General features: G+C 40.5%; 1 protein-coding gene across 1 annotated transcript in view; it reads right to left on the reverse strand.

Moving 5' to 3' along the window:
• The window catches only part of COL23A1 (collagen type XXIII alpha 1 chain), a 284794-nt gene extending 274075 nt beyond the window's left edge, over window positions 1-10719 (reverse strand). The window contains exons 1-2 of the mRNA XM_087887485.1: window positions 9987-10719; window positions 503-572 (exon numbers count right to left, since the gene is read on the reverse strand). Of these exons, the coding sequence (XP_087743611.1) occupies window positions 503-572; window positions 9987-10265 (349 nt within the window). The 5' untranslated portion in view covers window positions 10266-10719. The remainder of the gene's footprint in view (window positions 1-502; window positions 573-9986) is intronic.
• Between the last annotated feature and the right edge of the window lie 1626 nt (window positions 10720-12345).

Here is a 12345-nt window from a genome sequence, read left to right on the forward strand (position 1 = left end):
AGACAGCTGCACAAAAGCTAACAAAATTATTTAATGATTCTTCTAAGAAATTATCTTTGGGATAAATCTATAAAGATTTTTAAACAACCATGCATACTGAAGGTACTTACTCATCCAGCAAAGGGTGCTTTGGGGTAAAAAAATTAAGAAACATTTAGGTATATGTTCTAATAAGGGATAATTTATTACGTTATGAAAACACTTAGACATTTCAAAACTAAATGCACCAATTAATTTCATTGTCTATTCACTTTTGTCTGAAATGGTATAGGGTCTTCTGCTTGAGCAGGGGTTTGGACTGGAAGACCTCCAACTCTATTTTTATTGATTGAATAAAATCAAACAGAGATCTCCTGCCCATGCAACAAAAAACTACTTGTAAATATATTCAAACCAGGACACCCCAATTTTTCAAGCAATGCTATCATAGATATTTATTTCTCACATTCACTTAATAGCACAATATATCTAATTTAAAAAATTCTATTTCTCATCCACCTACCTGGTGGGCAATGACATTCAGAGGGTACATCTCTTGCTGTACGTAGTTTGGCTAATCCTTCACTCAGTTTCTGTTAAGAAAGCAAATATATAAATAAAAATTAATAGCCAACAAATGTGATCCATGTTATTGTTAAACATACAACTCTTAGCCATATTGAAGCCAATGAGAATTTTCAATGAGAAAATTAAGGAAATGTTTAGATCTCTCCCACTGGAAATTCCAAGATTTGTTTAGCTTTGATTGGATCGCACCCATATTTAGTTAATTTTAAAATAATGAAGTATTTGAAGCCAAATAAACTACACAAACCAGCACTCTGATCTGTTTGTTCCTTTCAATTATTTTATATTTAATGTTCAAAATTACTTAGTAATAGTTGAGAGAATCTATTCTTAACCATTCATCACGTTGTCCCCAGACACTCTGTAAAATCATTGACTGAGACCCAAATAAAGCAATGATATCCATATATGCATACTGTGCACAAAAATGGTATGCATTTTTTTAAACTAAAGGAATTACCTTTTATAGACTGTCTGTTTGTAGATAGGATTATGCAGCTTTCACGTTTAAAAAACGAAGAAGCTAGAAAATAAAGCTGCACTGTTGAATTTAGAATACTCGTTTCTATTCACTTTTGAGGCTCTATGCAGCATCATAGATTTTGCATCAAACCAAATAAAACAAATAATAAAATAAATAAAAGAAGGAGCAAGATATTGAAAACTAGAAATATTCATGCCAAATTGAAACTATGCAACTACTGACAATTCAGCAGCCAATTGAAAAAAGTAACCTATAACTTCCTCATGTCTATTCAGGCATTAGAAAGGAGTTGGGACAAATTACAAATTCTCTTTCTCCCATAGAATTAACAAAAGAACACAACCATTCCAATCTAGTTATTGTGGTGGGAATACCAATGCTGCTTTTCCAGCTTGTACTACAAGCCTCTGAAAACTTCATTTCCAGTTTCAGAACAAAGATTCTGGGCATATTTGAAATAGCAAAGGCTTTGGAAAATTAAGATCCTATCCCTATGATACTATTGAAAAATAGATGAGACATTATTCATGTGTTATAATGGTGGCTCAGCTCAGTCTACAGAGAAGTTCTCCGGAATGGAGCAGTCAGACTGGAAGATTTAGAAAATTACAAAGAAAGCTCTACTTATATATTTAATGCAGCTCTGAAATACGTTGACACTTGCATTATGGGTTGATGAAGTTGTTTCCATGGATTGGTAGGGAATCCAATTTATATAATGTACTTTAGGACTGGGCAAATCCTTCTAAAAGGTGCTGCTGAACACAATGGAGCACTTCTTTTGGGCTGTGAGTTCAAGCTGTCTGCATACATGCAGTCTAGTCACCTCCCTGTCTTTTTCCCAGCAAAGAAAAGTGATTTTGCATGTATGAACATGCAGGAACATCTGGAAACAGCACCCAAAGTAGTTGTGCAGGTTTGGAAAAAGATACGGCTGCTTTAACTATTTGAAAAGTGGAGCTTCATATATGCTCCTCCCCTGAATCCAGAAGCATCTGTATGTATGTATGTATGTATGTGTGTATGTATGTATGCATGCATGCATGTTCAAGCATAACTCTGGAATACCTTGAGCAATTCCAACCAAACTTGGCACACAGATGACTTACCCTCTGGAGACAAACACTGTGGGAGTAAGACACCCCTAACACCCCTCGGTGTGTGTGTCCTGGCACGCAGGTGGCACACAGAGCTAGCTCAGCTCCACCATCCATGCTGATATTTGGGTCTCTGCCGCGCATGCACAGGGGGCAGGGGGAGCATGGGGGTGAGGTGCAAGCCCCCCCGCCGTGGCCCATTTTGGCTGCAGGGAGGCGTACTAGGCCAAAAATGGAGCACGGGGGGCAGCACAGCCCTCCCGCAGCCCGTTTTGGCTCACAGGAGGCTGCAGGGAGGCCTACTAGGCCCAAACGGGTCATGTGCACATGCGCTGTGGGTCGTGTGCACATGCGCGGGAGGCGGGGGGATTAGGATGAAAAAATATCCAGGCAGCACCGGGTCATCAGCTAGTATACAATAAAGTAACTTTTTTTTCTTTAGGACTAAGGCTGAGAAGTCAAAGCAGAGAAAAACACATCAAACTGCTCTTTTTTTAAAAAAAACCCAAGTTGTTCTAGCACCTAATCATTTTTCAAGGCAAATTTATTTGAGAACTTTCTAACTGTGGAGTGTCACCTAGAGACGTGCTCTTGGGACATTTTGTGCAGCACAAGAATGAGGTATCATACTCTGATGCCCTCCTTTGGAGCTCTCATCTTTCATTGGCATGCCATCACTGATGTCTCTGCAATGACATCCATTCTCTTCTTTGGCACTGACCTATGACAACTAAAAATAACAGCTTGGTAATATAGAAAATAGACATTAACATGTTTTAGCAAAAAGAGCTGCACATATACCAAACTTTATTTAGTTATCCACTGAAGGAGGTAAATTTAGAGACAATGGCTTTTGTCTTTACACTAGTCAAATAATGCAAATCACCCAGACCTCCTGCTTAAAAAGCAGGTGGAGGATCTTTGAACAATTGTATCTTGTATACCAGCTGCAGCCATTTTTTGGAAGAAGGGGCTTAATGCATGCCTTTGTACTTCACAAGTGGCTCTCATGGGGCTGCTCTTGAAGACTGGTCAGTCACTTTATTTGGTTCAGTAATTGGCTTGAATAGTTACAGGAGTACTAAGGTTCACCGATATGACATCTATGTAACACCATCGATTGCAGATGCAGCAATGACTGCCAAGTAATTCCAAATGCAGCTCAAAGTGCAGGTTGTCACCTTTAAAACCATACATCAGGGCTGTCAAACTCACGGTCCATGGGCCATATGAGTCACACGCTGGCCACACCCATGCCCGCTTTAGCGAAGGGGGAAAAGTTGTGATACGTCACGTGACACCGCTGTGACGCCACAAGTTTGACACCCCTGCCGTACATAGTTTAAGGCTTGGATATCTTCCAAAATCATCTTCCCCAAGATTAATATTCTCCTTTGGCATGGTCTGTCAGAAAGGCCTTGCTGTGGGTCCCAAATCTGATAAAATGTCAGGAACCTGTGCCACCTTGTAAATATATGAAATTTGTTTTTCAAACTGTATATTATAGGCTAAGAAGACATTTCCATGTGTTAATCCCATCGATTGTGTTATAAAAAAATCCATCACACAAGTGAGCACTTATGCAAAAAGATGCAGGTTAAGTTACATGATCCAAAAATTCCAATGTCTCCATATAAATACAAAGAGTATTCCAGTGTTTCTATATAAGAATTAGGCAAGAAGAAGAAGAAGAAGAAGAAGAAGAAGAAGAAGAAGAAGAAGAAGAAGAAGAAGAAGAAGAAGAAGAAGAAGAAGAAGAAGAAGAAGAAGAAGAAGAAGAAGAAGAAGAAGAAGAAGAAGGGGAGGAGGAGGAGGAGGAGGAGGAGGAGGAGGAGGAGGAGGAGGAGGAGGAGGAGGAGGAGGAGGAGGAGGAGGATATAGCAGATAGAATTTCAACAGAAACAAATGTGAAGTCTTATATTTGGGTAGGAAAAATCAAATACCCATAGGAGTATAAAGTGCAGGGGAAATACCGTATTCAAAAAGAATCTATCTTGGTTGAGCCAACTGTTATTATATTTTTACAGAAGAAAAAGAAAAAAACTATGCACTCCTAGACTACATCAAAAGTAGTGTTACAATAATGTTACTGATAATCACTGTATTCAGTGATGCAAAATATTTAATTATTTTAAACAGTTTTTAGATTTTGTATGTCTTGTTTTTTACTTTGGCTGTTCACCGCCCTGAGTCCTATATTGGAGAAGGGCGGTATAGAAATTTAAATAAATAAATAAATAAATAAATAAATAAATAAATAAATAAATAAATAAATAAATAAATTAATTCAGTTTTGAGCATCACATTTTAGGAATGACACTGGAAAAACTGGAGCATTCCCAGAGGAAAACAACAAAGATGATAAGGAGTCAAGACTGAAAACTACATGAAGAACAGCTGAACATGTTGGGTAGTTTAGCTTGGAGAAGACAAAAGTGCTGGAAGGCATGAAACTTGACTTTAGGTATTTGAAACTGTTTTGTCATGACAGATTATAGATTTTCTTTCCCTAGAGGAGGAAAAGCTGTGTAAGGCCATGTATCAGAACTGGAGAGGTGATTCCTACATTGAATGGGAAGATGGATTAAATACCCAAAGTTTCTTTCAGCCTTACAATCTATAACACTATGAACTTCCTTTTAAAACTCAATACTTTACTTGGTTTAGGAATCATAATAATCCTGGCAACAGGTTATCCAGCTTCTCCTTGAATATATTCAGTGAACATGAGCACCATCTCCCTTGATAATTAGCTCCACAGTCAAGTTGCTTTCCTCCTGTACCTAAGATCATTCTTCTGGATCATTCTTTGGGGATGATAGAAACAGATCCTTTCTTCTAATGGAAGTTTTTTAAAGATAGCTATATATCCCCCTAATTGTTTTGCTATCCAGCCCATATAGTTTCCCAATCCAGAATGTTCTTGAATACTTTATCAAATGCTTATTGAAATCAAGATCCTTTATGTCCATGGCAATCCAATATTTAACGTTACAAGTCTAAAAAAATGTCAGCTGCTCTACTATTGACTAATCCATACTGGCTTTTGATAATCACCACATTATTATCAAGGTATCTGCAGACTGATTGTTTTATTATCTGTTCTCAAATCTTCCCAGGTATTGCTATAAGACTAATTGTTTCAAGTTGTAGAGGGCCACAAAAATGACCTTGGAGAATCTATATCAGGGTGTCAAACTTGTGGGGTCACGTTGCTGTCGTGTCGCATGACATATTGCGATGTTTTTTTCCTTCATGAAGCTGGAGTGGGTATGGCCTGCATGTGATGCATCTGGCCCGCAGGCCGCCAGTTTGACATCCCTGATCTACGTGGTAAGCATATTTTAGGACCAGGAAACAAAGTTTTAGGAAAAACATAGGTAGGCCTTCAAGATTCTGTTACTATAGTCTATGTTAATACATTTCCAGTCACTTTGAGTCCGTTTCCAGATCTGACCTACCTTGAAGGGTTGGTAATAGTTTCCTGGATCCTCTCTCCTTTTGCCATTTCTGAAGTCATAATTTCCTGTGACATTGCCTTCTTTTTATTTTCTATCACGGTATTTCTCAACCATGGCAACATGAAGACATGTGGACTTCAACTCCCAGGATTCCTCAGACAGTATGAAGCACACATAATTTCACGCTGCCAAGGTTGAGAACCATTTTGGCTGTTTTCTGGGATTTCTCAAAAGTAATACATAAAAGTTCAGCCAGACCATTCCTGTGTCTGGAATTCTATAGTACAATGTTCCTATAGTATGGTAGGATGTAAATCATGCAGCTCTGTAGATTTAAACTCCTTCAGAATAAACTGATATGTCCTGACCAACTCTCTCTTTCTCAATCTCAAGCTTCAGGCCTGCCCCCTCATTCTGCCTGGTACAACACATGCATTCTTGTTGATAAAGCCTGAATCAGAATAGGAACTGAGTAGTTTCACCTTTATATGTTGTGTGCTAATGTCTAGCATTTTGCCATCTTCACTGGGCAACTGGTATAAATCTTTTCTCTTTTATTTTGAATGCATCTGAAGAATCTTTTGTTGTTTATTATCATTCACCAACTTCATCTTATTCTAAATTTTAACCTACCTGACACTAGCTCAACAATTATGAATTTTGTCTATTTTGAACCTTTCTTTTAATCCTCCATATGTATCCTTTTTGGTTTCAGACCTTTATTAAATAACTAAAACTTGATTCTCTAATGAATGAATACATTAATCCCCATATTCTTCTTTGTATGCCGGTTTAAAAATGTTTTAGAAAAGTCAAAGCATTCCAATTCTGTAGTCACTCAGAAAAAGAAAATAAACACAGCAGGAGACCTAATAAATGTAAGATTTATACCAATGGTTCATTGATTTAGCATTACTGTATGTCTGAACCAATCCAAATTTTTAAAAGTTCAGTGACTAAGAAACTATTTTCAATCATAAACAAAAATGAAATCCAAATTATAGCTGGATAGGTTTGCAATATCCAGCTATATGAGAAAAATAAATCTACTGTTTTTCTTTGAGCATTTCTGTAGCATCCACTGCTTATATTAGAATTTCCTTTTTTCATAATGACTATTTCAAGAAGGGATTTTTTCATTGCAATATCACTTCATTAAACTGCAATTATACTATTGCACTACAGTAGTAATTTCCCCATTTCTGTTGGCTTGTGTTCCTCTATTTCTAAATCACAAGCCAGTAAAGTTGGACTGAACTAATCATATTGTACAGATTGGCTACAAAATTCAAAACATTGGTAGGAAAGTGCTATTTATAGCTGGATAGTGTACTCCAGGATATCTTACAAGTTATCTTGTGACAGTTAAAAAGAAGAACTGTATCTGAGACTAATTGAACAATTACCTTATTTGAATGCTCTGTCAGTAACACCAAAATTAAAAACCAAAGGGCATATTTATTCATATTCTTTGGAACGACAGTATCTATGTTAATCAATTTTGTAGTTCTGCAGAAATTTTGTTTTTGAAATAAAATTTAAACTCCCTGTTATTCTTTTCTTGGCTACTTACAACCAACATTAAGTGGAGTTAGACAGCATATAGATGTTGCTGTCAAGATTCTGTCCTGGTTTTGTTTAAATGTTAAGCAATTTCATGCCAATTTTCCAGTCTTGGAGATATAGCTACAGACTGAGCAACACTATAAACTGTTTTCCTCTTTTGGCATGGATTTTGCATCATGTATCTATATCCCATACACTTCTGGTCTTTTAAAGAAAGCAAACTCTGGATAATTTGCATAGGATTAGAAAACATACCATGAAAAGGATTCTTAGCCTTTCTAATTCTTCTCCTGATGTTGGCTGCAAATTGTAAAATTTTATGAGCAAAAAACCCCAAACACTATAAACCTGTTAGATAAAACTTACAGTGCTTTATTTACCTATCTATCAATATTTGTAATCTGCCCCAATCCTGAAAGAAACCAGGCACTACATCATCAAAACAAACAAAAATCTGGACACAGAAATAAACAAGGGGAAAACATAGAAATGCAATCCAATGCAAAACCTTAGACAAACACTCTCAATCAATCAATCAGCTGTGATCAAAGGTTCATTGGAATAAAGTATATGTAACTGATTTTTGAGATGTCAGCAAAGCAGAAGCTTCACATACCTCAGGAAAGAAAGAATTCCAGAGGAAAGGGGGCTACCACTGAGAAGGACTATCATTCTGTATAATTCCAGATATGAATTTTACCTCATATTTTAGAATAGTAGCCATCCTGGTTTATTGCAGAAAAAAAAACACTTTTAATCCCTTACTATAGAATGCAAATCAGTTGTCTTTTCATAGGTATAACAAATGTCTTTGTTTTTACAGTGTCATAAGCTTCTGTCCTCACTTCACATCAGCAATTATCCTATGAAGAAGCAGAATCAAGTTGTCAGTGAGTGGTATCTAACATTTTGTGAAGGCACAGAACAAACAACTAGGTACTTAAGAAAGTGCCCTTGGCTTCCCTCTTGTCAAACTTAACTCCTGGTGGTTGTATAGACATGTTCATGTAGTTTTCTTGGCAACTATACAAAAGTGGTTTGCCACTGCATTCTTCTAATTTTGTCTAATTTTGTCACCTACATTACAACCAAAGGACTTTCTATTGGATTTTCATCCAAGTACTAATCCAATCACACCATGTTTTGTTCCAGATCAGCCCAGTTCAATGCTAGAAAGGGGATGTCTTAATTGTAACAGATAATTAAACCGATATTAAGATTTGTGTGAACACCATGCCAGTCAAGTCTGTGTATTAATTGCCAACCAATCTACAAGATATGGCCCATGATTTGCACATCTTTGCAACCCTATTTAACACATTTCATAAATTAAATTAGCTTCATTTTACACTTACTAGGAGGCTCTCCCTTTCCTGGGAAATATTCTTAAAGTGCTTTTGATTTTAAGAAAGGTTATTACTGGAGCTTTTCCCAACTCTACACAATATGATTATCAGTAAGTTTGAAATGTTTCAGCCATTTATAAACCCCCTCTCGCTAACCTGAAACCCTCCAGATATGTCTTAAATTGCAATGCCAACCTGGTATTCTGGAAAGTCAACTGATCACTATGATAAAGACTGTTTTGAGTACTGCTGTCACAGTATTTAAAAACATAAGGTAAGGTAAGGAAGTAATCTAGAAATCCATATTTCACAAATGTATATTTACAAAAGTGTACAAAATTAATTATACCTATACAGTTTTGTGAGTTGTGGTCCAACATTTCTGGAGAATATTAGTTTAAAAGAGCTTTGGAGAGACCTTGACATCCTCAAAGCACTTTTACAATTTTGGAACTATAGCTAAGGAAACATTCTGTACCTGCTCAAAATATAAATTTCTTTTACATTCATCCAAGGAAGTTGATTAAAATGTGAAATAAAACAAAAAACAAAAATGATCCCAGGAAAAGCAAAGGCAACCCATCTCCAAAATGGTGCTGAGAAAACTGCAAGAATGCCGCCACCAAGAGTTAACCTCAACTAGAGGATATTTTTACTTATATATTGTAGTGCTTGCAATCCAGCAATTAAAACAGTGCATCCTGGCAGATAACAGCTGGGTTAAAGCCAGATCTGAATCCCCGCTCAAACATTTTAGATCAGAGGATGCTCTGGAGCAAGTCACTTGGAACATGCTAATGGTTTACTAAACTAATTAAACCGCTGTGGTTCTCACAATATATTAAGCAATGGATCATCTTGCTCTAGCTTAGCTGGGAGTGTTGTGACAACAACACGGAGCAGGTGTTGAGGATAGGGTTTTCACCAGGTCCCCAGCTCTTTGAGGAAATGTAGGTTAAAAGGTTAAGCATGGAGTTCCACAATGCAAAACACCCCCACAAGTGTTATCATTTGGAGAAGGCAGAGAGCGAGGGTCCTATCCGTCTGCTTCCAGCATCGAGTTGTAACGGTCTCGGCCAGTTACAGCAGAAACGACACCCGATGCCCTGGGAGGCACTTTGAAGACCCACAGCTATGCAGAGTCCCGCCGCTTCAGCAGATCGCAAGCGGCGGCGGCGCCTTCAGATGCCCTCCTCAGCCTTGGATTAAGCTGTGAGGTGCGACGGGGCTCTGCCTGCATTCTCGGGTCGAGCCCCGCGCTGTCAATCAAAAAGACGTCGGTGGCCGAGATTTGGATCCAAACGCCAGCCTGCCTGCCTGCCATTCGCAGCCCCTTCCTAGAGCCGGTGGAGTGGGGAGGGGGGAAAGCCAGACTTTTCTTCGAAAGTTTACTTGAGAGAAGCGGGCGAATAAGGCAGCCTCCCGCCCCGCCCTTGTCCCCCACCCCGCCCTTCTCAGCCCTTACCTCCCGGAGAAGGTCGTCCACCTGAGGCTGAAGCGCGGCGAGCAAAGGCTCGGCGGCCAGCTGCTCTCCGGGGCTCCAGGCGCGGCTGGCCAACTCTTCTTCCAGGGCCACCAGCCGCCCTTGCAGCTTGGAGGTCTTGGCGCTGAGGAGAAAGCAAGCGCCCACCGAGAGGAGCGAGAAGAGCAGCGAGAGGATAACGGGGCCCCTGCCGACGCCCCCGGCGCAGCGACCGCCGCTTTGGGGGGCAGCCTCGGGCGCTTTCCCTCGAGGCCCGCTCATCTCGCGCGCGCGCGCGCTCGGCGAGGTAGAAGCAAGGCGAGCGCTCAGGTCCTCCCCCGGGAGCTGCGGCGGCTCCTGCGGTTCCCTGGCTGAGGAAGCGCTCGCTCGGCGGCGGTCGCGGCGGCAGCTCTTGGCACCCGTTGGCCGAGCGAGCGGGGCAGGAAGTTTGGGAAGCGTGGCCTCTTCCCTAGCATGGCCCTCCAGCTGCGCGGGGCGGGGGCAGGGAGGAGGGTAGGTGGGTGCCTGCCTGCCTGCCTCTCTCTCTCTCTCTCTCTCTCTCTCTCTCTCTCTCTTTCTTTCTCCCCCCCTCAGCCCTCTGGCACTGGGGAGGCGGGGGCGGCGTCCACCACTCGAGGCTCTCCTTCCCCGGGGGGGATTCCGAAATGGATAGGCGACCCCCCCCCAACGCCTTCGAGTTTTCCTCCCAGCCCGGATCAGAGCTGCGCCGAGCACCCCACCCCCCCCCAGCTCCACCCCCCCCCAGCTCAGAAATGGAGAAAGGGGGCTCGAGGCTGCAAATGGGACCCCCTTCTCCTCCTTTCTGCTGCTGCCCGGACACCGCGGAAGGATTCTTCTTAGCTGATGGGGTGCGGTAGATTCTCCTCAGCCGTCCCGTCGGTTTCTCCCGAGGGCAGCGACGGTGGTAAACAAACAAACAAACAAATCTTCTTCCCCCAGTACTGGATGAGTAGAGTCGTCTCAAAATCTTATCAGATGACCTGGAAAGACTGGGGGGTGCATGTAAATGTGGCGCTCCTTCAGTGCTATTCCCATTCTCGGTGGCATGGGATATTGGTGCCACTGAACTTTGGTGAGGTTCACTTCTGACTTGGCTTTGCTTTGTAGGGGATGGAAGGGATAATTAGTCAAAAAATGAACTATCCATCCAAAAAGTATCCGAAGATACAACTTCATAAGGGTTCACCTTGAACCCCTATGAAGTTGTACCTTCGGATACTTTTTACTTATATATTATAGGGTCTGTGGTCTTTAATTTCCCAATGGCTCCATTCCAGCCCAAAGAAAGACACCAGATGCAATTTATAACCCATAACAAATAACTTATAATAGTGGCAAATATATGTAGCTCATGTATAGGATGAGAGTGGAGGTTCATTCTCCAGGCGTTGTGGGTTGGTTTCCAAAGGTTTCGTTACCAGTCTAGGTAACATGTTCAGCGGAATTTAGGGAATGTCAGTGTTGGTGTTCTTCTGCTTATAAGGACTTTGAGTGGTCAGTAGGTCCTGTGGGGGGAGGGTCAAGACCCTCACCTGACATGACCCTCCCCTCACAAGACCTACTAACCACTCAAAGCCCTTATAAGCAGTGACATTCCCTAAATTTTGCTAAAGATGTTACCTAATCTGGTAATGAAGCATTCAAAAAACAACCCACAAGCTCGGAGAATGAACCTCTATTCTCATATAATTTATACATTAAAGAGACCATGTTAATGTGATGGAATTGTAAGAAGAGCTTGTCCAGCATTTTATCACACAGTGGGCAGCTTGATTGAATTGGGAAGCTCTTTAAACCTAGACGGGAGGCTGAGAGCCCTCTTCCATTGTTACCGCCTAGGGCTGCCTATAATCCAGGATATAGCAGACAATTAGTATTCATAGCCATTGATATCCTGATCCTCTGATCTTCCACAATGCCAGTTGCAAATTCTAATTTAACTGAGTCTCATTTAAAATATATTTTTCTTTCTATCAATCCCGAATCTCTCTGCATTCAATTTCAGTGGAGGATTTTGAAGTCTAAGGTAATGAGAGAAAACCTCATTATCTAAGCATTGTCTGATTTGGTGCACTCTGTATTTGTTTCATTTTGTTCTAAGAGCCTTGATTGCTGTACTGTAGCCTTTCTTTGCAGAAGAGTTTCTCTAGCCCTTAATAATTTTGATTGTCATTTTTTGCACCTTTCCTAGCTTTAAAATAATCCCTTTCAAAGTGTAATGATCAGTGCTCTGAGTGCTAAAATCCCTAGTTTCCAATAATTGAATTTCCCTTTGTTGTGGCAGCTGTACATAGTTACATTTTCATCAAGCTGCCCACCATGACAAAAGATCTCTTTCCTA

This window comes from Pantherophis guttatus, chromosome 2, assembly GCF_059756535.1.
Source record: "Pantherophis guttatus breed Tessera chromosome 2, ASM5975653v1, whole genome shotgun sequence".
Taxonomy (NCBI): Eukaryota; Metazoa; Chordata; class Lepidosauria; order Squamata; family Colubridae; genus Pantherophis; species Pantherophis guttatus.